Source organism: Thalassophryne amazonica, chromosome 6 (genome assembly GCF_902500255.1).
Source record: "Thalassophryne amazonica chromosome 6, fThaAma1.1, whole genome shotgun sequence".
In the NCBI taxonomy this organism is placed as follows: domain Eukaryota; kingdom Metazoa; phylum Chordata; class Actinopteri; order Batrachoidiformes; family Batrachoididae; genus Thalassophryne; species Thalassophryne amazonica.
In genome coordinates, this window is record NC_047108.1 from 119910241 (window position 1) to 119936158 (window position 25918).

The following is a 25918-nucleotide window of genomic DNA, read 5'->3' on the forward strand; positions in this document are numbered from 1 at the left end:
CATCCGGTGTAAAACCTGTGCCAAATCAACATGCAGAGCCACCTTGGATCTGCTAGCTAATGAAAACAAGGGAGCAGCCAAAGGACCTCACTAAACAAAATAAAGCATTGCGGAGGAAGAAGCAGAAGAAGGGCCCTCCCAGCCTTGATCAGCACAGAACATCATAGGAGCGCAGCTGTCCTCTCTGTCAGACATCTATAACACCAGATGTCTGCGCAGGGCCGGAAGCATCAGCTTCGATGGTTCACACCCTGGGCACAGCCTGTTCTCACTGCTGCCCTCAGGAAAGAGGTACCGGTCCATCAAGGCCCGCACATCCAGACTCAACAACATGTTCCACCCAAGTGCAATACGGGTATTGAATGCACATTAGTCTACAGTCTGCAATATTCATTGCATTTATTTTTTATAAAGGTGAATCAATCAATCAATCAATCAACTTTTTTCTTATATAGCGCCAAATCACAACAAACAGTTGCCCCAAGGCGCTCCATATTGTAAGGCAAGGCCATACAATAATTATGAAAAACCCCAACGGTCAAAACGACCCCCTATGAGCAAGCACTTGGCCACAGTGGGAAGGAAAAACTCCCTTTTAACAGGAAGAAACCTCCAGCAGAACCAGGCTCAGGGAGGGGCAGTCTTCTGCTGAGACTGGTTGGGGCTGAGGGAAAGAACCAGGAAAAGACATGCCGAGAAGGGGGGCAGAGATCGATCACTAATGATTAAATGCAGAGTGATGCATACGGAGCAAAAAGAGAAAGAAACAGTGCATCATGGGAACCCCCCCACAGTCTACGTCTAAAGCAACATAACCAAGGGATGGTCCAGGGTCACCCGATCCAGCCCTAACTATAAGCCTTAGCGAAAAGGAAAGTTTTAAGCCTAATCTTAAAAGTAGAGAGGGTATCTGTCTCCCTGATCTGAATTGGGAGCTGGTTCCACAGGAGAGGAGCCTGAAAGCTGAAGGCTCTGCCTCCCATTCTACCCTTACAAACCCTAGGAACTACAAGTCAGCCCGCAGTCTGAGAGCGAAGCGCTCTAATGGGGTAATATGGTACTACGAGGTCCCTAAGATAAGATGGGACCTGATTATTCAAAACCTTATAAGTAAGAAGAAGAATTTTAAATTCTATTCTAGAATTAACAAGAAGCCAATGAAGAGAGGCCAACACGGGTGAGATATGCTCTCTCCTGCTAGTCCCCGTCAGTACTCTAGCTGCAGCATTCTGAACCAACTGAAGGCTTTTTAGGGAACTTTTAGGACAACCTGATAATAATGAATTACAATAGTCCAGCCTAGAGGAAATAAATGCATGAATTAGTTTTTCAGCATCACTCTGAGACAAGACCTTTCTGATTTTAGAGATATTGCGTAAATGCAAAAAGGCAGTCCTACATATTTGTTTAATATGCGCTTTGAATGACATATCCTGATCAAAAATGACTCCAAGATTTCTCACAGTATTACTAGAGATCAGGGAAATGCCATCCAGAGTAACAATCTGGTTAGACACCATGCTTCTAAGATTTGTGGGGCCAAGTACAATAACTTCAGTTTTATCTGAGTTTAAAAGCAGGAAATTAGAGGTCATCCATGTCTTTATGTCTGTAAGACAATCCTGCAGTTTAGCTAATTGGTGTGTATCCTCTGGCTTCATGGATAGATAAAGCTGGGTATCATCTGCGTAACAATGAAAATTTAAGCAATACCGTCTAATAATACTGCCTAAGGGAAGCATGTATAAAGTGAATAAATTGGTCCTAGCACAGAACCTTGTGGAACTCCATAATTAACTTTAGTCTGTGAAGAAGATTCCCCATTTACATGAACAAACTGTAATCTATTAGACAAATATGATTCAAACCACCGCAGCGCAGTGCCTTTAATACCTATGACATGCTCTAATCTCTGTAATAAAATTTTATGGTCAACAGTATCAAAAGCAGCACTGAGGTCCAACAGAACAAGCACAGAGATAAGTCCACTGTCCGAAGCCATAAGAAGATCATTTGTAACCTTCACTAATGCTGTTTCTGTACTATGATGAATTCTAAAACCTGACTGAAACTCTTCAAATAGACCATTCCTCTGCAGGTGATCAGTTAGCTGTTTTACAACTACCCTCTCAAGAATCTTTGAGAGAAAAGGAAGGTTGGAGATTGGCCTATAATTAGCTAAGATAGCTGGGTCAAGTGATGGCTTTTTAAGTAATGGTTTAATTACTGCCACCTTAAAGGCCTGTGGTACATAACCAACTAACAAAGATAGATTGATCATATTTACAATTGAAGCATTAAATAATGGTAGGACTTCCTTGAGCAGCCTGGCAGGAATGGGGTCTAATAAACATGTTGATGGTTTGGATGAAGTAACTAATGAAAATAACTCAGACAGAACAATCGGAGAGAAAGAGTCTAACCAAATACCGGCATCACTGAAAGCAGCCAAAGATAACGATACATCTTTGGGATGGTTATGAGTAATTTTTTCTCTAATAGTCAAAATTTTGTTAGCAAAGAAAGTCATGAAGTCATTACTAGTTAAAGTTAATGGAATACTCAGCTCAATAGAGCTCTGACTCTTTGTCAGCCTGGCTACAGTGCTGAAAAGAAACCTGGGGTTGTTCTTATTTTCTTCAATTAGTGATGAGTAGAAAGATGTCCTAGCTTTACGGAGGGCTTTTTTATAGAGCAACAAACTCTTTTTCCAGGCTAAGTGAAGATCTTCTAAATTAGTGAGACGCCATTTCCTCTCCAACTTACGGGTTAATGCAATGAATAGTACAGACAGAAGGCTGTACTATTTATATACACCTACTGGCTCCTTTGTAAATACATGTATATATTCTTATTTGTCTTTTTATATTACTTTTACACCTTTGCACTACGGGAGTTGTCTTTTAATTTCGTTGTACCTTGTGTATAATGACAATAAAAGCATTCTATTCTATTGTCGTCACTGTACATGCATTACATAGATACATGCATTAACCCATCTTAGTTAAGACACAGACCCATCTACCGCCTGACCCATAAGTCAAACATTAGATGAAAAGAAATGTTTTTTTTAAGAAACTTGTAGTTCCATTAAAACCAAGTACACACACCAGAAGAATGTGTGAAGCTGCCCGGATACCTGTGACAACTCTGAAGAAACTTAAAAGGATCAGTGTTTGTAATTACAGAGACTGTGCTTATTTTCAGTCCACTTACAGAAGTGGCATAAAGACCATTGCTATTAAAAATGGTACAGTAATGCAAAAGTGAACTGCTATAAGTACGGCAACGATTGTTATTTGAAATACACATCGTCACAGTTCATGCACAGCCTGAAACAGTTCTGAGCTATGTAGCTTTGACGCTACCATGTCTCACTTTATCTCAAAATAATCACAGCGGTTTCTTACAGTACTGTGTTGATAGTCACTTCGTTGTTAAGAAAAATCCATAAAATAAATGCAGGCCTCAGTTAACCACGAGACCATCACATCCCCATAGAGATGTGGTCCTCTTGGCGTCATCGGCTTGTGACCTCCAACACTCACTGGATCGGTTCGCAGCCGTGTGAAGCGGCTGGAATGAGGATCAGCACCTCTAACTCTGAGGCCATGATTCTCAGCAGGAAACCAATGGATTGCCTACTCCGGATAGGGAATGTGGTCTTGCCCCAAGTGAAGTAATGTGGAGTTGCCTCAGGAAGAGCATTCGGCGTAAAACTCAACATACAGATCCACCTTGGATTTGCTGCGGTGACCCCGAGTGCAAACAAGGAAGCAGCTGAAGGGTCTTACTTATTCTTCATATTATTTTCGCCATTTTTATTTCCTTATGTTGTTGTTGTCCATTCAGCTGCTCCCGGATGTTAATAGGCTGATTCAATTTGTTATAACTTTTCAATATGTGCCTTTAGCTGTTATTTTTATGGACTTTTATTGAAAAATAAAATCAATCAATCAATTAATGCAATACAATGAGTTCATCTGATCATGTTTTTGTTAGAATTAAAAATGTGCTGATTGTAATTCCTGTACTGTATAATTGCCCATATAAATAAACAAAATCCTGAACCGGTCTGTCGCTAAATATCAAATATCAAGCAAGACCTTCGTCAACCAACATAAGCATGGAACGTACGAGGGTAGGCTGAAAAGTTCTAAGGTTCACCAAGAAGGAGAAATGCCATTTCAATAAAACTTGGCATGCATTAAGTTCAACTATTCTGATGACTACCTGTGTTATTTTCTTACAGGTTGTGAGGTAGTTTGTGGTCATAGCCAAGTTTGAAAGTTCGTGGTAGAGGGAAACGTCAAAAATGGACAAAATCTGGCATCGCTGTGTGATTAAGTACCTGCACAAGACGGGGTTAAAGTCCAAGGACATTCATGCGGATATGGTTGCTACATTAGGGGATGAAGCTCCCTCCATATCTACAGTGCAGAAGTGGGCAGCTGAATTAAAGAGGGGCAGAGAGAGCCTTGAAGACGAACCAAGGTCTGGGCGGCCTGCAACAGCCACAACCCAGAAAAACATTGACCTTGTTCATGAAATGGTGATGGACGACAGATAATCGACGATTAATCAGCTAGCAGATGCTGTGGGAATATCCCGTGAGAGACTTGAACACATTCTGCATGAAGAACTTGGAATGTCAAAGGTGTCAGCTCGGTGAGTGCCACGTCTTCAGACGCCTGATCAGAAGCTCACCAGGCTAGTCATGTCGAAGGCAAACTTGGCAAAATTTGAAGAGGATCCAGCCAATTACATGGAACGTTTTCTTACCCAGGATGAGTGTTGGGTTCACCACTTTGAACCAGAGACAAAAAAAAACAATCAATGCAGTGGAAACACCCAAGGTCACCACCTCCAAAGAAGGCCAAGGTCGTTTCGTCTGCGGGGAAGGTCATGGTTTCAGTTTTCTGGGATGCCAAGGGCATTGTGTTAGTGGACCATCTTGAAAAGGGACAAACCATAAATGGACAGTACTATTCTAACCTACTGAGACAGTTACGCGAGGCTATCAAAAAGAAGCGACCAGGAAAGCTGACGAAAGGGTGCTGTTCCATCAAGACAATGCACCAGCTCACAAGTCAACAGTGGCCATGGCCACTATCCACGAGTGTGGATTCAAACTGGTCGATCACCCACCATACTCCCCTGACTTGGCACCCTCGGACTTTCATCTGTTCCCAAACCTGAAAAAAAACTTGGCTGGGAAGCACTATAAGAGCAATGATGAGGTGAAGCTGCCGTTGAGGACTATTTTGACTCTCAAGATGAAAGCTTCTAAGCCAAGGGCATCGAAGCACTCAAGCACCGCTGGAAGAAGTGTGTGGAGTTACAGGGAAACTATGTAGAAAAATAACCCTGAATTTGTTCAATTCGACAACTGCATCATAGTCAGCCTTAGAACTTTTCAGCCTACCCTCGTATCTATAACGTATCTTCGAGGCATAACCAGAACCACGGAGCGCTGTTCACAAGAAAAACAAAACATGACACGACCTTGTACACATAACGTCAACATTTAACTGACGACCACGTTAACCCAGAGCACAACTGACACAAGAAGAAATGCTCCTTTCTAACTTTAAACCAAACCACTGCCGAGATGAAAACACGAGTATCGAATTAAACAATTACTTACTGAAGCAGCGCCACGCAACTGTTCTGTAATGTCGAACCTGATTTGTCCTGCTGAAACCTCGACTTGACGACTGTAGTGTCAAGAGATCTGATTGGACAGAAGCGGAAACGAAAACAGAGATCCGCGCCCACAGCCAGTGAGCTGCGTTCACGCTCACAAACATGCTTTAAACGGTTTCACCACCGACTACGATGAGTGTTCGTTAATTTTTTTTTTTGGTAAGACAGTCGTTTTCAGGAGTTTCTATGTCATTTGGTAGTTAATTAACGCAGTCAGGTCAAACGTTTTACCCATCCACCTGAGCAGAACTGCACATCTGATAAGCAGCTGTTTCCAAAAGAGAGTTCAGGTGAGAATTCTTATCGTGCTAACTAGTTAGCGGCTATCCAGCTAAGTTCAAAATCACAACACAAGATTACAAAAAGTCGTCTTAGCCCCAAGTTGTTGCGCTTGATGACTAAATGTTCAGCGGTTTTGGCAGGAATACTGGTGTTAAGTTAAACAGCATTATTTGTAGCAGCTAGAATGAATCCACTGATGATGTATGTATATAGGCAGCTCTCAACATTGAATGACTACAAGAAGGCTGGTGAGGGAAGCCACCAACACATCCATGACATCTCTGAAGGACTTATAGGCTTCTGTGGTTGTGAATGGAGAAACTGTCTATTGCACTACCTGTCACAGCTTCATTTTCATATGAGAGAAAAAAACAAAACAAAAAAAAACCTAGGCTTGAGTCTCCTGCGTGCCTTCTGGCAAACTAGCTGAAATATAATGTCTTAATTTAAAGAAAATCCTTCTCTGTGCCACTCCATCATTAAGCTGTATAACTGGTGATGCAACAGGTGGAAGTTGCACTCTGTGTAGTTTCTCCTGTCACAGCTGCTGGAGCCTGTGACTCCTTCAGAGTTGTCCTAGCTGTGGTAGCTTCCCTCACAAGTCTTCTTCTGGCCTACTTCCAGACAGATGCAGCACCATACGGTTTCTATTTCTTAATGACTGATGTCAATGAACCAGATGTTCATTTATCTCTGGATACTTGGGTACTAGTTTTAGTTGTGTAGTTTCAACTCCATTGTGTTGTACAGACAAAAAAATACAAAAAAATTGTGGTGTCTAAATACTTCTGAACTCGACTGTATGTCTACTGTTGAGTAAAATAATTAAGTATAATTCAGTGCCCTGATGTTCTGTTAGTCTGCACTGATGCTGATTCAAATCAAACAATCCATGACCCCCCTTTGTTTGGTTGTTACTTTTTGAAGCAGGTATGGCTTCTCGTGGGAAATCAGAAACAGGAAAATTGAAGCAAAATATGGAGGAACAACTTGACCGACTGATGCAGCAGCTTCAGGATCTGGAGGAATGCAGGTGCAGCAAACATGAAATGCTCACTTTCATCTTTTAGGGCTGGAAAGTTTTAATCTTTTATTAGGGTAAGATTGTTGCTTTCTGTAGTTGGCAATCGATGTACGGCTACAGAAAGCGATGCTTTCCCTAATCCTAACTGTGTGTGTGTGTGTGTGTGTGTGTGTGTATATATATATATATATATATATATATATATATATATATATATATATATATATATATATATATGCACACACACACAGTGGCTTGCAAAAGTATTCAGCCCCTTGTTATTTCACAATTTAATTTGTTTATGGCATTTTAAATACAAAAAGTAAAGAAATTGTGCACAGTGCATGTTTTGCATTTTGTATTCATTGTTATACCGCTTCATAATGAAGTGGTACAGAGGAGGGGTTCTTTCACCAAAACATTAAATCTAGGCTTGCATCTCAGATGTACCTTCGGTCAAATTGTAGCTGAACTTTCAGGTCTTCTTTTTAAGAAAATCCTCCTCTATACCACTTCATCATGAAGCTGTATAACTGGAGATGCAAAATGCAAAACGTGCACTGTGCACAATTTCTCCAATCACAGCCAGAGAAGCCTGTAACTTCTGGGTTGTCTGGGTGTCTTGGTGGCTTTCCTCACTCTTCTCCTTCTTGCACAGTCACTCAGTTTTGAGAACTCTCTACTCCACACAAATTTACCATAGAGTGCCATACTGTTGCAAATAAAGTTCAAGACATATTCAGTGACTTGGATATGTTCATGCATCATCCCCTGACTTGTCTGAAGAAAACTGGCAGTTCAACTGATTATTTACAGGTATTATACCAAATGGGCTGATTACTTATGCAACCCATCATCTTGGCTTTTATATTTTTAATTAATTTATATCAAGTTGTAGAGCTTGACTTTCAGTTTGAGTCTAAGGAAGATCATTTTAGAAATTTTTATATTGAGAAGCCTGATTTACTTATTGTATTTGAAATGACATAAACAAATTAAAATGGGTGAAATAAAAAAAGGTATGAATACTTTTGCAAACCACTGTATATATGGGCGGAGTGGGTGTAGAAAGGTGGCAGGAGTGAACTGTGACTGAAGAATATCTGCAAGAGTGAAGAGGAACTTTTACAAGACAATAGTGAGACCAGCTATGTTGTACGGCTTAGAGACGGTGGCACTAACAAAAAGACAGGAGGCAGAGCTGGAGGTGGCAGAGCTGAAGATGTTGCGATTTTCTTTGGGAGTAACAAGGACGGACAGGATTAGTAATGAACATATCAGAGGGACAGATCAGGTGGGATGGTTTGGAGACAAAGTCAGAGAGGTGAGATTGAGATGGTTTGGACGTGTGCAGAGGAGGGAACCAGGGTACACAGGGAGAAGGATGCTGAGGATGGAGCCACCAGGCAGGAGGAGAAGAGGGAGACCAAAGAGGAGGTTAATGGATGTGCTGAGAGAGGACATGCAGGTGGTTGGTGTGACAGAGGAAGATACAGAGGACAGGGTGAGATGGAAACGATTGATCTGCTGTGGCGCCCCCTAATGGGAACAGCCGAAATAAGTTTTTGAAGAGATTTTATTGTATAACTAATTTATGTGCAGTTTGATTTTAAATGTATCTGGAGATTCTCAGCGTGACAATAAGCTCTTTAAATTCTAAGCAGTTTTGTCCGTCTTCATTTGTTACTTATTTTATATATTTTGCCAGTGTGGCAATAATCAAACACACACAAAGCACATCAGATCTGTACTGTTTACATTTCTGCCTTACTTAAAAAACAAACAAAAACATCAGTTTTTCTGTCTGGGTGTCCAGTTGCTGTTGTTGTGCAACTCTTCATGGCACGAAGCGCGTGGATTCAATCTGCACTAAATGAGATAATTGATCGAGCACAGCGGCTCTGTTTCTGTGTTCCAGAGAAGAGCTGGATGAGGATGAATATGAGGAGACAAAGAAGGAAACTCTGGAACAGCTGAGTGAATTCAACGACTCTCTGAAGAAGCTCATGTCTGGAAACATGACACTGGTGGATGAACTGGGCGGGATGCAGCTGGTACGGATGCTGAGGGATGTGGAAATACTGCAGGGTGGCGTCTAGTGTCCTTTGCTGTAAAACATTTTAAAAAAATTTTGTGTTCTCCATCAGGCAATCCAAGCTGCTATCAGCCAAGCTTTCCAAACGCCGGAGGTGATCCGACTTTTTGCCAAGAAGCAGCCGGGACAGTTGAGAACCAGACTGGCAGAGGTTTGGATTTCACTGCTGCAGAGTCACTGATGATTTCATTTTGTGTGAGTTTTTGTGGCTGAAAATTCTGCAAACGCCATGTGAATTTACACACAGATGGACCGAGACGTCATGGTGGGGAAACTGTCGCGGGACGTGCACACCCTGCAGAAGATGGAAATCCTCACAGCTTTAAGAAAACTAGGAGAGAAGGTGAGGAGTTTTTCCAGCACAGAGGAGATGCTGACATCCAGTTATTTTACACCTGGAATAAAAAAAGAAAACCCTGCACTTTATTTTCCTGACAGCTCACTCCTGAAGATGAAAACTTTCTAACACAAAATGCGACAGCAACTCTGAGCCAGTTTGAAAAAGTGACTACAAACCCAGGTGGGAATAATCCTTTAGGTTAGATTTCATTCTGAAAGTTGGTGATGCAGAATTCCCATATTTACCCGATTCTTCCTTCTCTTTCAGGGTCTGAGGACAAAATTATGGCTTTAGCTAGTTCTGGTGTCAAACCTAAAGCTTCTTAAGAAATTGTAAAAATCTTTCATTTTAACACATTTTTATTGAGGAAAAACTGCTGTTGAGCAGTGATTTGTAATTTAGTGGCTGTTGCTACAGATGCACTTTTTTAATGGTATTTTATAAGATTCACTTTTTAAAGTGCTCTTCAGTTATCCCTTTTTGTGTAAAATGTATAACTTTTGAAAGTGTTGAACTCGAGAGAAATTGCCGTCTGTCCCTCCAGTATTGGTGCCCTCCAATTCAAGAACTGTAAAACTCTCAAAAATGAATTTTTTTAATACAATAATACTGAGAGGTTGAAGCTCTGCCTGCCAAAAAATTTGACATTTATAAATACTTTTTCTTTCTATTTTTAAAATAGAATTTTGGCTTTCAAGTAGGAAATTTACCAGATGCCCTGCAGTGCTCACATCACCCACTAGATGGCAACAAATGCTCCTCAAATGTGTTTGACAGTTTATTCATTTGAGAAGTTGACTTTTTACAGCCAAAAATCAACTTACAGTTGCCTCTTGCACTTATGGGCAATTTACTTGTTTAATTTTCCCCTTAAGTGTAAAATGTATTACAGGTACTTGCATGATAGTCCAGATGGCTCATGGGAAATGTTGTCTTATGAATTGTGCTGCATTTTTTTCCCTTTAAAAATGAATGCAAATGATTTTTTTGAAGACTTTACTGTATGACAGCAAGTGGAAAACTGAGTCCTCAATTTGGATTTTTGAGGAAAACAAAAATGAGAGAAGATGCAGGGAACATTTTGCAGGATGCATATATAATCAGGTTGTGACAAATCAAATCAATTTTATTTATATAGCGCCAAATCACAACAAACAGTTGCCCCAAGGCGCTTTATATTGTAAGGCAAGGCCAAACAATAATTACGGAAAAACCCCAATGGTCAAAACGACCCCCTGTGAGCAAGCACTTGGCAACAGTGGGAAGGAAAAACTCCCTTTTAACAGGAAGAAACCTCCAGCAGAACCAGGCTCAGGGAGGGGTAGTCTTCTGCTGGGACTGGTTGGGGCTGAGGGAGAGAACCAGGAAAAAGACATGCTGTGGAGGGGAGCAGAGATCAATCACTAATGATTAAATGCAGAGTGGTGCATACAGAGCAAAAAGAGAAAGAAACACTCAGTTCATCATGGGAACCCCCCAGCAGTCTAAGTCTATAGCAGCATAACTAAGGGATGGTTCAGGGTCACCTGATCCAGCCCTAACTATAAGCTTTAGCCAAACTGAGATGACGTGAAAAAGTGAGACAGTACATGCAAACCTGAAGTAATCATAGTCGAGAAAACAAGGTAGTGCTCTTCACTACAAAAAAAAAACAAAAAAACGCTGGCAGCTTTTGTACCCGTGATCCGCCTTGTTGTACTGTGAGGCTCAGATTTAGTCTCACGCCTGCTTTACACATCGGGAAAAGTGTTAATTTGATGTTATTGAAAGAAAAATCTCTGCCCTAAAAGTGTTTTTGATTCATTTTATTTTTCAGTCTAGCACTTATATGTACAAGCACATGAAATAAGACAGCTTCTTACCAAGTGTTGAAAGATTTGTGTGTGTATATTTAACTGTGTATAGTTTGAAGATTATCATTTCATTCTTCAAGTATTTTTTCTTTTATTTTGCTGTTTCTTTGCATGCATCAATTTCTGTGTAGTTTTGACTAATTTTCAAAGCTGAGATTATTTAAAATTTTACAATGTTTTTGAATCCCTTATTAATGGTGAAAATGTATTTAGTTTAATAACACTTTGAATTTCAGTTAAAATTTTAGTATGACGTAACTTTTTTTAAAGCAAAACAATTGATAGTTCACCAGCAGGTGGCAGTGCTGTGTCTGTGTATTTCATCATCTGTAATATTCTAAGGTCACAATCAGAACATCACTTCAAAGCGTCACATTAATTTTTATCATGTGATGAACCTCAATGAAGTAATTCAATGATTATTAACCCTGTCAAAAAAGGAAAAGGCCCTCAATAATATTAAAATAATTGATTCATGATCTGTGGTGAAGTAAACCAGATTGTGGGGAAAAAAATGAACAAGAACATGTAGATTATGTTGAGTAAATTTTGACATCACACACATGTCAACATGTTTGTTTAATAACGGTACCTTTTGGTGGCCAAACATGCCTGAAACAGATAAAACGTGAATATTTGAGTTAATGGCATGTTGTTTTCCAGGTCAAGTAGTGGGAAAGTAAGTTGGAATCACTTTGCATGTTTCATTTCTCAAACCCATGTCTGCACAAATTAAAAAAAAATAAAACAACCCTATTTTGCTGATAAAGCAGATTGCTTAACGAACAGCGCAACGTGGCCCCAACTGTCAACTGACAGCATGCTAAAAATCCCTCAGTCAGGAAATCGAACAGTGTTTGGTCCCATTGTGTTAAAAACAAGTTGAAGGTTATGAAAGGAAAACTGGTTGATGAAATATCAAAGCTTCAGTATAGAAAATTCAAAGCAAATAAAAAATGGTCATGGAGTCCATGTTTGTGACAGAACTGTGAGAAATTTCCTGAATGAAGTGTGATTTTAATTTAGAGTAAGGCCAAATAAAAACCAGCACTAGTTTCTACCAAAATGCAAACATTATAATGTTTCATTTTTGTAACGCATTTCAAAATTACAGCTTTTAATGAGAACAGATTTGTCTGGGGGAAATTCCATGGCACATAGTTTCTTTTCCTTCTAAAGCCATCGTGCAGATGAACTGCAGGAAGAAGCGTGTGAGGTTTTGAGATGACCTTTGACCTGACCCATTTGATTGGTGGGCGTTCGCGGGGCGTGCTCGCTAACAACCCAATAAGATGTCTGTAAATCATTTCAGAGGTGTTATCTGGTTACAAAAACAGCATTTCTATATTTAGAAATGTTTACGTCTCACTAACGTTTATAAAACGCATGAAAAAACAGATTTATATAGAAGCCATTTGAGAGCCGTTGCCAACTTCTTATTTTGTTAAAACAAGCAGCTACTTGACATCACACTGCTGTTCTTTGGTCCTATTGCTGATCGGCATGTCCTTCCCAGCATCCCTTGTGCAGATCAGGGAATGACGTCACAACCAAATTTAGGTTGCAGAATCTGATTGAATTTCTCCCTTTCAGAGGTTGAAATATTAATTCCAGACAGTGCAAATTTTGATCATATTATGAATCTCTTATTTAAATGCTAAGGAGTAAAATTATAGTGGTGCCAAAGAAAATTCTTTTTATAACTTTATTCTTAAACCCACAGGCTCTCGAGCTTTAAGCAATCGGAGCGTGGAAGAAGGTAATATTCAGTAATGAATCATATGTAATCTGCGCTAATCAGTTATCATTTTTAGTCATGACATAAAATAGCATGCAATAGGGTGAACAGCCAATTACATACGAATTTTCTTCAATATTGAAATAGGGACATGGCCTGTATAGGAGACGTTGATAAAGAAGAAAAGACAAATTTTTATTTCATCTCATCCTTTATTCTGTTCACGAGCAGGTATCAACTTCACTACAATTTTCCATCCAATTGGTAGAAAAGTGAGAGCAGCTCCAACAAGCACAAAGGAAGCGTTTAACCATTCCGAAAACATCACTTTGAAGAAAACAAAAATAAAACATCTGGAGTGTTGTGAAACGGGACAATCAGTAGTGAATCACGTCTTGCGTTCTCAGTCCGCAAACCGCACAGGCCTGCGGTTCATACAGTCAAACAGTCGTTACAGCGCAGCTGCGTTTCAGTTAAGTTTGGCAGTGACATTCACCGGGACCACCTTCCACTGACCTCTGATCAGAAAAACCGCACACGCCTGTGCACATGACAGGAGCCCTCTGCCACAGGTGGACTTTTACTTTGAAAGGAAACATGGACATTCATTCAGTTTTTCTCCTCTGGTTCTTGTGAACTGCATGCTGCTCTCAAAAGAATCATTTTGTGACAGGACACTTGGAAAAATTACCTTCCACTATACGCACAAGCGTTTTTGTAATGTACATCGTCACTTTAGCGGTGGATTCTGTCAACATGATTTTAGTACAATATCTACACAAGATACGATGTGGATCTACTTCCTCTACACATCAACATGGACACGTGACATCTATGAATCCAAATGAACTAGAAATGGACTATTATTACAAAAAACTCAAAGATGATTTGATCCCCGGCTCGTTCGGAAATCTAACATTAAATCAGTTTTTTTTTTTTTTTAAAATGCCACAAAGAAACGATATTCATTTATTTATTTTTTGGGTTAGACCTGCTAATCGTGCTATTATTGGCAAAAGGCACGCCCACCTCACCTGGCTCAAACTGGCCCCATTTTTCTTACAAACCCGGTTCACCACAAAAGGGGAGACTTTACTCAACTACACAGCAGTGTTTCCCAGTCCTGGTCCTCGGCACAAGTACTGCACATTTTCCATTTGATCTACTCAGAATCAGCTCGGTCAGATGAGTTGAGCCAATCAACATTTGGCTCATTATGTGCAGTTAGTTCATGGAGAACAGGAGAATGTGCAGTACTTGGGGTCCAGAGGACCAGAACTAGGAACCACTGCAAAGAGCATCAAAATAATCATCAATAAACTGACCTTAAAATCCAAAATGGGCTCGAATCTGGAGAATTAGCCTCAAAAGTGTCTTGAAGAACAAATGGTAAATGTGCAGCTGAGTTATCGCTTAGTGTTGAAGCACAGATTTGCGAAACGAGATCTACGGCGCAGTTTTTCTCATCTTGATGAGGAACGCATTCTGATCACCATGGAGTCCAGTCTAGAGGATGTGCTCACCTCACGTAAAAGCCAAAAAAAAAAACACTAAAGTGTACGCTATGACATTGCCAGAACATATAGCTATAAGTATTTATATACACACACTGGACAGTGTTTGTGCACCTTGCAGTGCATCTTGCGTTCTCTGCAGTTATACCTTAAATCTGCTTATTTCATCAGCAAGGACCATGTCCCCAAGATACGCAATGCAGAAAGTTGTGCTGGGTGGAATAATTGAAAGTTTGAGTTAAAGATGCAGTTCAAGTAGCTGCATTTACATGGACCCTAATAATCCATTTTAATCAAAATGCTTGAGAAACTGAATGACAATGTCTGATACAAAAAAATTAAAAGCGCACAGCGGGGTGTGATTCTGCTGTTGTCTTTATAAATAAAAAAAAAAAACTAAAATCTCTCCTGCTGCAGTTTGAGCAGCAAAAATAAAACACGGGTCCATCGCAGCGATCACCAATTCTGATTGGAACAGAAATGGGGAATCGGGAGGGATGAGAAAAGTGGAAGCACACTAAGGTAAATGTGCACATCTGGAGTCAACTGATTAGGGGCATTTTGGTGACGTGGCCCTCACTCCCAAACATACTAAATAAATTAACGCTTTTTAAAAACATGCTTTTTATGGACATAGGCAAGCAGTTTAAAAATGAATCAATCATCATCAACGAAATCCAGAAATGTACTTTCTTTCCACTTTTCTCTTTAAAAACAAAGTCACCATCCAACCAAGTTCCACAAAACCTGGTCTGCCCCTCCCCTGGCTGAAATATGGACAAATTGTTTCTTTTTAAAGCTGCTTAGGAAACATCTGGACTTTTCACATTCATTCATTTCAGTGCCTCGTTTGTACCATTTCCATGATAAATCTGTACGTTAGCTTTAATCTGGCCTGTACAACAGTGGCATCTACTGGTGATGAAATGTACTAACGCCTGGAGTGAGGATTCGTCACCTGAGTGAACGAAGCAAAGCAGGTGTGCTACTGAAACTGTTGACCAGTCCCATTTAAAAACAAGCATCAAAAAGAAAACACCAAACCAACACCGCGTTGTCATGGAAACCTCTGCTTAACAGTCCTGGGTTTCTCATCCAGAAGCATTTTGTTGTTGTTGTTGTTAGTGTGTCTGTGTGTGTGTGTGTGTGTGTGTATAAGCGTGATGGAGGAGCTTTGCGTAGTTTTCTGCAACATGCTACAGCCTCAGTGACACAAATATTCGACGTTACCTACTGCGTTGCTTTTAGATATTGGACCCCGCTGAGTAGGCCTCCACTAACACATCGACTAATTACATGATTTCTGTATATTTACAAACTCTTTAAAAAGCAGTTTATTGCTCTACATGGATGAATTCTCAAGTATTCTCATGCACTAACAGGAGAGAAAGAAAATAAGCTCTATTTGTTAAAAGCAGCATTTCACTGTGAACTACAAGTCAAAGTTATGTGCAGTTTTTAAGTAGCGAATGAATGTAAATGCAAAAAAAAGGGAAAAGATATATATACATGGCGGGGGGGGGGGGTCCACTTGAAAGCCTCTGAGAAATTAAAAAGTGCACGGCCAGCTTCCTCACACAGTTTAAAGCCAAATTACGGTCAAGTTTCCTGGGAATTCAAAAATAATAAATAAAAAAATAAAGCAAACAAAAAAGTAAAAATCAGCAATCTGGTGATTACTACACTACACGGAGATGCACCACTAAGATAATGACAGGGAATCCTTGACCAGATCTATGCTGAAGGGATTTTCGTTGACATTATGGTTTGTTGGAAATGAGTGTGTGTGAGTGTGTATGTGTGTGTGCATGCCTGTGCACGTGACATGATGTGCATGTAGTGTTTGTGTTGTTCTAGTAGGTGAGGGTGGAGTCGTCCCACTCCAGCTGCTGCTGTCTGCTTGCCGCCCCCTGCTGGTCCTCCGGCTCGCCGGCTTCTTCGTCTTCGCTACTGTCCGACTCGGCGCTTGTGATGTCGTCTTCCTCCTCACCATCCTCACTTTCCTCCTCGTCTTCCTCCTCTTCGCTGCTGTGCTGGTCCTCGTACGTCTACGTTACAGACATGGGGCGGGGGGAGGAAGACAGGAGGGTGAACTTATGTTTTGAAACCTCAGTTGGACTGTTCTGACATTCTGAGACATGGCCTGCAGGGTGCAGTAGTGAGCAACTACTGTCAAACACAGAAAAATGTGCGACTTATACTCCAGTATGACTTGTATGTTTAACACGTGTGATTTATAGTCCGGAAAATACGGTACATATAATCTGGGTAATCTGGATAAATTCACTTTTCTACAACCTTCGTGAATTATCAGTAAAAGCGTGGCTAATAACGGCGATGTTGAGGGGCCCCTTCACACAAAGTGCGAAGTTTGGACGAAGTGCACACTTAGTGCGCATGACACAGGAATCCTGTGCAAACCGTGTAATGTCGCCCCTGCCTCCAATACCTTGTACACCTGTTGCTACAACTATTTGCGCACACAAGCGCCTGAAAGACAAAGTGTGCGCTGTGCGAACCCATCGCACCCTCTTGCGGCAGGTACCAGCTAAATTCCAGGTGACACACACGAACATCTAACACCGCTCGCTTGGCTGCAGACAATCACCTTGGTACTCGCAGAGAAATTTGTCTAAGTCCCACACGAGTGTGGCTTTGGTGTGTGTGCTGAGATGACAGGTGTGTCCTCCCACTGAAGCGGCTGTGGAAATCTGTGGATCTGGACATCCCAGCAGGACACCACGTCCTGTGTTTGGACGGACATGGACAAACAATTGCCCACTATGACGCCCGTGTGTCTGTTTGCTGTTATCAAGTGGACATAAATAAAAACATACGTATATCACCGTGGTGACATGCTGCAGCGAGCGCACACACGGCGCACACATGAACAGGCTGCTCCCAGGTTTAAACGGACTGTCAGATAAGAACACGCAGCGGGCGATCTCACTGTCACATCTTCCATGAGAGATCTGTTCCACATGATGCGGTGTCCTGCGGCGCATCGTCCACGTGGCCGGTTGGAGATGCGCAAGCAAATGAATCCATTCCAATCCAATCCACTTTATTTATATTGCACATTTAACAACAGACGTTCCAAAGTGCTGCACATACAGTAGAATCACGATAGATAAAACCCCAATAGTCAAGAAATAAATTAAAAATAAGAAAATTAACAATAAAAATAACTAGAATGTGCAAGATAAATAAATAAATAAATACATACAGCAAACAAAAGATAAAACCAATCAAATCTACCAAAATAAAAACAAAAACCAATAAACTCACGCAGTGTTAAAAACCAGAGAATAAAAGTGGGTCTTCTGGAGGGGCTCTGCCCCATACTCCCCACCTTTTTAAGCTCTTTTCCTTTTTTGCTTTTCAGCTGACCCCCCCTTAACGACAGCCCTCTTAACCCCCTGCCACTTTAAGCATTTTTTTAATGTAGATGTAAATTAATATTCAAACTTTTCAGATGAATGAGACGAGCGAACTGCTTCTCATTCATGTCATTTCATGACTGTATGTCTGTGACCACGGGTCATCTACAGAGGAACAGACGGATCATTTGTATTGCTCGCTTGATAAATGCGGTGTTTTATGGTGTGTGATTTTAAATTTTTTTTGTAATACTTCCATGTCCTTCCTGATATGAGGCAGATTCCTGCAACTTTTGTGTACAGTGGGTGGTGTGTTTTTCTCTCTCTCTCTTTCTCTCTCTCTAATTATTTCACATAAGTGGCACAATGGCTGGTTTTAATTTTTTTTATTTATATCACAGAAGTGGCGCCATGTGCTGCACCTGGCACTGTTCCTGCTTGAAAGACACCAGCGCATGCATGAATTCTCGCACCGGGTTCGTGCACGCCTGCCCGTCGGCACGATGTTTCATGCGCTAATTTCGAACTGTTTCTCCGTTTTCGTCCAAGCGCTGTCCAAACTTCACACTATATGTGAAGGGGCCATAAGCAGCGTATTGTCCAACATCAGTCACCGATAAACTGCTGTCACACCAACGACCTGACGACAAATGAAGCTGGTTTGTTGGGAAATCTGGTTGGGACTGTACAGTTTGGTGTCAGGAGAACACAAAACTCCCCAGACCTGACAGCACAATGTTTGTGATCCATCGTGGAGTTTTGTGTACATTTAAAAACCTCACAGTCTTCTTGTTGTTTCGGCCAAGTTTCTGGTTAAACTTTATTAAGAGTTTCTTGTAGCTGCTGCACTAAACATCAAGATGATTTGAGAAAACTGCTTGAAGTACAGTTAACAAACATTACAGTATCCACCAGTCCCAACATTTTTGTCATTATCAAAGTATTTTCCGGAGTACGAGGTCTGTCCAAAAAGTAACAGACCTTTTTATTTTTTCCAAAAACTATATGGATTTGAATCACGTGTGATTGCATCAGCCAAGCTTGAACCTTCGTGTGCATGCGTGAGTTTTTCCACGCCTGTCGGTTGCGTCATTCGCCTGTGGGCAGGCTTTGAGTGAGCACTGGTCCACCCGTCCCGTCGGATTTCTTTTGTCTGAGAGCTTGCTGAGACTGCCGCTTTGCTCCATGAAATTTTTTTCAGAAACTGTTAGAGACAGGCAGTTGGAAACCGCCGCTGTGGGCCGTCTTTAAAAAGGTTTTAACAGTCCATAATCCGCGTGACACCGACAGAATCTTCACCGATATCCAACTGAATCTATCGAATGGTTTCCAACTGCCTGTCTCTAACAGTTTCTAAAAAAAATTTCATGGAGCAAAGCAGCAGTCTCTCAGCAAGTTCTCAGACAAAAGAAATCCGACGGGAGGGGTGGACCAGTGCTCACTCAAAGCCTGCCCACAGGCGAATGACGCAACCGACAGGCGTGAAAAAACTCACGCATGCGCACGAAGGTTCAAGCTTGGCTGATGTAATCACACGTGATTCAAATCCATATAGTTTTTGAAAAAAATAAAAAGGTACGATACTCTTTGGACAGACCTCGTATAAGTCACACCGGAGTATAAGTCTGTGTTATGAACTCTTTAAGTTAGGATTTTAATTTAATTTAATTTATTTTTTTGCAATGTTGTAGTGTATTTTTTATTACTGGCATATATTCTTTTATTATTAGAGTTTATTTTGTTTGGTGTTTTGATTCTTGGGAAAGTTTTATATAAATAAGAGATCAGATAAGATCAACTTTATTTTTTGCAAAGGATAATATGCATATGTTGCGGACATGAACGAGCATTTTGGTGTTTAGAGTATCAGCAATTTTTCAACATTTCAGCACATTCTAACAAGATCACAATATCACTGATAACGTGATCATTTTGCTCAGTCTAACCGTGATTTTGCATCGGTAGCTGCAAAAAAAAAAAAAAAAAGCTGAAGAAAAAACCTTACTGTTTATGGTTTAAGGTGAGTGTTAAAATGTGCAAATGTGCGAATATTATTTGGGCAACATGAGACACATCTACTTCATTTAGCTGCTACAGTCTGGCTTTACGATGCCGACAGAGATGCCTCTTTATACATATAAAAAAGGTTGGCAACTGCAGCAGTAAAACCTGCAGAGCTGCAACATTTCTAAAAGCATCTAACAACCAACAGTCAGCAAGTAAAAATGCTAAGTTAGCTGTCAACCCAAATACTACGTACAAACCCCTGCGTGATGTAATGCACTGCAGGTTCTGCACAAACAATGAATCAGTCGTAAGAAATCCTGCTTTAAACATTTTGAAGATAAACATTTCAGGCAAAAAATATGTAAACTCTTGACGACATTAAGCGGTTAGTGACTGCACATAAGAAGAAATTTGAATAATTATCTGGAAAACGTTAGCTCAGCTCCACAGTTAATCACGAGCGCTCAGGTAAAACTGGGGTGCTAACGAGGCATCAGCAAAGCCGTGAGACTGGCCTGCCTGGCTTTTTGTCAGCTCACCCAGGCACATGTTCGGCTTTTACCTCCATGGGGTTGACTGTGATGGTAAGGGCGGAGTCGTCCCAGTCCATCTCGTTCTCTTTGCCGTTCTCCTGGTCTCTCATGGTGCGCTGATGTGCAGCCCGGATACGGAACACGCCGAGGATGATCATGAAGACCAGGAAGCTGACACACACCACGATGACGATGGTGGCGGCGCTGGGCACCACTGCAAGGAGGCAAACACACAGATGTGATGTCAGAGGTCAGGTGTAAATCTCCTGCTGCAGCTTTTATGAAAAAAAAAAAATGTAGTTCACTTGTGCTGTTACTGGCAGCCTGGAAGATTTACCAAGACTTGAAAATAAAGGTCTGTGCTCAGAGGACCACCTGTGCAGAAGTCACTGTCAGCAAACAAGTGTAATCCCTAAATCTGTCCCATTTAAACACACAGTGGGTCACACGTGTCCCACATCTGGTTAAGACGGGAATCCATAGCAACGCCTGCTGACTTCTTTATTGTTTGTTTCCAACATAACAGAACAATTAAGCAGATTACTGGTTTGATTAAGAGGCTGATCTTACAGATAACTAAAATACTCTCCACAAAACAAAGGAAATTTCTGTCTTTTAATTCAAATCTATTATTAACTAAAGCTACTAGAGTTTAGGCATACATACATGTGTGTATGTGTATGTATACACACAAACACACACATATAAGTGCTGTGAGGCAATTAAAAATATTAGAAGCTTTGCAATTAATTAATTTAAATCACTTCACTGCATGTACAATTTCTTTCTTTTTTTTTATATTCCCCCAAATCGCAAAGTACACAGCGTAAAAATGTGAGGCTCTCAGAAATGCAAAAACAATGAACAAAAAAACTCACTCTTACTATAAAGAGTTACAGAAATATTTGAATGTATAAAAATAAACTGTAAAATCTATAAACTTTGCAAAAATGTTGCACCATGAACATACTAAGGATGATTTATTGCCACACTACAAAATGTATCTTCAAAAATTTTATCACCTCAATTGAGGTGATGGTGTGTCTGTGTGTTATGTAGGAATTTGCATATATATATTTTTTATTTGGAGGGTTAGGTATTTCTGTTACATATGTCACAGAGTTCTTAAACCAGCTGTTTCAGTTATAAATGTTGAAATCTGGAGAATGTCAGATAAAACACTCAAAATTGTGGGACTTTGCAGATGTTGAACATTAAACATCAACCATATTAAAATGTAGATCTAAAGTGATTTGGCACAATACGACCCCTTTAATAAGGGGCCGTATTTGCTTCCTAAAGACATTTTTGTTTCATTCAATAATATTTCTACTTTTTCTCCAAGGCAGTTTGTAGCATAGAAGAACCTCCCCCCCCCCAAAAAAACCAACAACAATGCTCTCTGCATTGTATATGTTTAGATGTTTACATGTTTAGACTCTGAATCGTGGCAGGTTTCAGTACCTGAAGCTTGGTGGGCGTTGACCAGGTTATGACCAGACAGATCCACAGAGGCGTGATGGACGGGGTTGACAAAATTGGGCTGCACCATGGCATTGTTGGCATGTTCCACTGGACTGGATGTGTGGATAACATTCACCTACAGTAACAACCCACAAAAAGATGATCAGGAAATCTGAGCAGGTCTGCAGTTTCGAAACATCTGCAGAATTAAAATATGTCCGTCCCTCTGAATACATATTTAGCTCCGTATTCATCGGCGTTCAATGATACAATGGACAAAACTGCAGTCATACCTCGACCTTGAAATCATTGCTGATGTATCGACCGTTGAGTTCAGAGCAGACCAGTTTAAACTTCCTGTCAAAGAGCGCCTCAGTGTGCCAGTTTCTTGTAGCGGATGAGATGCAGGACCTGTTCGTAGTTGGCCATCGTGTTCACACCTGGAACACAAAGGAGACCGTTTGAGTCAACGTGCCATTCGACCATCAACCGTCATGCTGTGTTGGCAACATTATTTCAAAAATAAATAATTTAATTATTTTATTATTTATTATAACATTATTTCAAAAAGAAATAACGTTAACTTTGGAAACACCAGGAGTAGATGCAATGTTGACAACATTTAAAAGCAATAAATGCAAAAAAAAGTGTTTCAGTAATTATGAAAAACGCTACAATTCCTCATCAAACTATGGGTAGTGCACATGTTGGTTGAACATTTGCAGAAGCTCTGTAAACTGGTCACACATTTTTCCTAATATGATGTACAAATGCATGATATATAAATTCAAAATGTTTTTATTTTCACCAAAATATGTCTAAACTAGCTTGACAAAATTCTATTGTACCTGCATTAATGGTACATGTCCACCAGGTGGAGATACTGCTCCATTTCAAGATCCATTCGATGACCAGCCTGTTACTATTTGTAGTAGATACCTTTGAGTTGGATTTAACCTTGAGCGGCTAACAAAAACTGCTAACAGTACTAGCTACAATTGAGAGTTTTCCATATACAACACCTGGAAAAAATACGAGGACGTTCATCCATGATTATTACTTCATAACAAATAAATAAATCATAAATATGATACATATCAATTTCTATTGGATAACCAAACTTCTGGCTGCATGACACATGCCTTAAACAAACCTAATTTAATCACTGTAATTAATGGGATATTATTTTCCTGCTCAACTAAATAAAAAGGTCAGCAGGTCATTAAAACAAAATAATTCATGTTTCGGCCAGTTGTTTTGACGACATAATGTACTGCAGAGCCCGACCGATATATTGCTTGGCCGATAATATCAGCTGATATGAGCCTTTCACATACACGTCAGTATTGGTGTTATTTTTGCCGATATGAAACACTGCAGAAAAACACTTTGGCTGTTGGAAATGGTTTCATTACACAGTTTGCCCAGCAGATGGTGCTCCAATGGCATTGTTTACAATGCTGTCAAGCATGGCTGGGACCCCCCCATCACCTCTTGGTCACAATAGCTACAAGAAACAAAGGCAAAGTGACTGCCTGCTATTAATTTTCTGTCGGGGGGGGGGGGGGGGGATTTACAACAACAAAGAAACAAGTAGTTGCTATGCCATCAGCTAGTCGGAGCCAAACTAGATGAGGGCTATTTTATGAAAATTGTGAGCGATGTGACATGGCGACTGGTTGCTGGGTATATTTGTAGTTCATATTTAAATGGTAAAACATGAGGACTCAATACATTTCTTTGTTCTAAAAGTTTGATAATGAAATGTGACGAATCGCCACCATCTCTCTGTATATCAGCAGATATATCGGTATCATAAATTTTCACTCCCAAAAAATCCATATTGTTCAGACTCTAATGTACTATGTAATCTTTTCTCTTTACAACGCTCTTGTTGAGGCCATGTTTTCTTTCAGTTAGCAAAGCCCAGTACCTTGTTAAGATCTGTAACCACACTCCTTTAACCACAGACTGATTTTCTTTTCTAGGTTTGTGGCTGTCTGTTTTAGAAATGCAAACCACAAGGTGATTTCATAACCGTTTTCTCTACCTGATCTGCAAAACAGCAGGAAACACAGTGTGGTTAAGATGTTTTTCAACATCAGGCGTTACTGTGTTTGATAAAGCCGCACCATCGCGCTACGACTAGAAACCTGCTCTGTGTCCATACCGCTGATGACAAGGCCGAGGTTGGAGGAGCTCATCTCCAGGCCGTGCTGCTGCAGCTGGGACGTGTCCACCTCCAGGCTCTCGTGCTCCCCGTTCAGCTCATCTCCCACCACAGTCACCTCACATGTGTCCAGATTGTGCATGATCTCCTCTGACACCACTGTTTCTTGCACTGAAGCATCAGCAGAAAGAGAGAGACAAAAATTATACAGTATTCTGAAAGCAGATTTCACAGGTGAGCAGGGCTTTGAGTTCATCATTAAAACACCTGATAAGTGAATCCATTTTAAGGACAACCTGTTTAATAGTCAACTAAAGTTGTTTACAAATGAGGTTTAAGACAAATATGTATTTTAATAAAACGGTCATTCCATGAAAAGGAGAGCCAAAGTGTGACATAAAGGACCATTTCTGAAAACAAGTACATCCGAGAAACACGCACACACCTGTGTTGGTATTCCTATGAGATATAATTTGATACAAGCAGAAAGGCAAAATCTCATGTGAAACATATGAAGGTGGGAATTTTAGAAAAGAATAAAAGCATCCACTGTGCATTCTACGAGGTCTGTCAATAAAGTAACGGTCCTTTTTATTTTTTTTCAAAAACTATATGGATATGAATCACGTGCGATTACATCAGCCAACCTTGAACCCTCGTGCGCATGCGTGAGTTTTCCACGCCTTTCGGTTGTGTCATTCGCCTGTGGGCAGGCTTTGAGTGAACACTGGTCCACCCCTCTCGTCTTTTTTTTCATTGTTCAGGAATGGCTCAGATACTGTCGCTTTGCTTGATCAAAATTTTTTCAAAAACTGTGAGGCACATCCGAGTGGACACCATTCGGGAAATTCAGCTGGTTTTCGGTGAAAATTTTAACGGCTGATGAGAGATTATGGAGTGTTACTGTCGCTTTAAGGACTCCCCACGGAGCCACAGGGCGCGCCGCGCCCTGAGCCGCCGTCGTCTGCCTGTTTCGAGCTGAAAACTTCCAAATTTAAGCCTCTGTTGACCCAGGATGTCGTGAGAGAACAGAGAAGTCTCAGAAGAGGTCGGGATCAGTAGTTTATCCGGACATTCCACTGCTAAAGGAGATTTTGTAATGAAAGACGTGCGGACGGATTCGCACGTCGGCACCTAGCCAGCGCGGCGCCACAGGAAAAACACCTCCGTGTTGATAACCATTCCTAAGATTTAGGCGGATTTCGATGGCTTTTAGTCGAGTGTGTATCCAAGAAATTGTTTAACAGCTGGGCATGTTCCAACTTGTTCTGTAAGGCTTCCAACGGAGGTGTTTTGCTGTGGCGCCGGGCCATGAGCGGCTGCGCGCCGACGTGCGAATCCTTCCGCATGTCTTTCATTACAAAATCTCCTTTAACAGTGGAATGTCCGGAGAAACTGCTGATTCCGACCTCTTCTGAAACTTCTCTGTTCTCTCACGACGTCCTGGGTCAACAGAGGCTTAAATTTGGACGTTTTCAGCTTGAAACAGCTGGCGACGGTGGCTCGGAGCGTGGCGCGCCCTGCGGCTCCATGGGGAGTCCTTAGAGCGACAGTAACACCCCATAATCTCTCATCAGCCGTTAAAATTTTCACCGAAAACCTTCTGAATTTCTCGAATGGTGTCCACTTCGATGTGCCTCACAGTTTCTGAAAAAAATTTGATAAAGCAAAGCGCCAGTCTCTGAGCCATTCCTGAACAATGAAAAAAAAGACAAGAGGGCTGGACCACTCCTCACTCAAAGCCTGCCCACAGGCGAATGACGCAACCGACAGTTATGGAAAAACTCACGCATGCGCACGAGGGTTCAAGGT

General features: G+C 40.9%; 2 protein-coding genes across 4 annotated transcripts in view; one reads left to right on the top strand and one right to left on the bottom strand.

Annotated features, from left to right (window-relative positions):
- Window positions 1-5836: 5836 nt before the first annotated feature.
- On the top strand, window positions 5837-10541 carry lzic (leucine zipper and CTNNBIP1 domain containing). 3 transcript variants are annotated; one of them, XM_034173273.1, is made up of 8 exons: window positions 5837-5991; window positions 6556-6561; window positions 6916-7021; window positions 8931-9066; window positions 9160-9258; window positions 9355-9450; window positions 9546-9627; window positions 9715-10541. In XM_034173273.1, the coding sequence occupies exons 3-8, from the start codon at window positions 6921-6923 to the stop codon at window positions 9771-9773; spliced, it is 573 nt and encodes a 190-aa protein (XP_034029164.1). In that variant the 5' UTR covers window positions 5837-5991; window positions 6556-6561; window positions 6916-6920; the 3' UTR covers window positions 9774-10541. The 3 variants fall into 3 exon arrangements, with proteins under 3 accessions (XP_034029164.1, XP_034029163.1, XP_034029165.1); XM_034173272.1 differs by lacking the exon at window positions 6556-6561 and having other exon boundaries at window positions 5837-5996; XM_034173274.1 differs by lacking the exon at window positions 6556-6561 and having other exon boundaries at window positions 5837-5996; window positions 6919-7021.
- A 2700-nt stretch (window positions 10542-13241) lies between these two features.
- Window positions 13242-25918, bottom strand: part of clstn1 (calsyntenin 1) — a 141939-nt gene continuing 129262 nt past the window's right edge. Inside the window, 6 exon segments of the mRNA XM_034173275.1 lie at window positions 13242-16600; window positions 20502-20686; window positions 21937-22072; window positions 22230-22325; window positions 22327-22376; window positions 24107-24277. Coding sequence (XP_034029166.1) covers window positions 16406-16600; window positions 20502-20686; window positions 21937-22072; window positions 22230-22325; window positions 22327-22376; window positions 24107-24277 — 833 coding nt within the window. The 3' untranslated portion in view covers window positions 13242-16405.

What these genes read in the sequence shown, in the direction of transcription:
- lzic (XM_034173272.1), top strand. Translation starts at nt 6,921, where the DNA reads ATGGCTTCTCGTGGGAAATCAGAAACAGGAAAATTGAAGCAAAATATG. An exon ending in CAGGATCTGGAGGAATGCAG is followed by an intron (nt 7,022 to 8,930) that starts GTGCAGCAAACA and finishes TCTGTGTTCCAG; the next exon opens with AGAAGAGCTGGATGAGGATG. An exon ending in TAAGAAAACTAGGAGAGAAG is followed by an intron (nt 9,451 to 9,545) that starts GTGAGGAGTTTT and finishes TTTTCCTGACAG; the next exon opens with CTCACTCCTGAAGATGAAAA.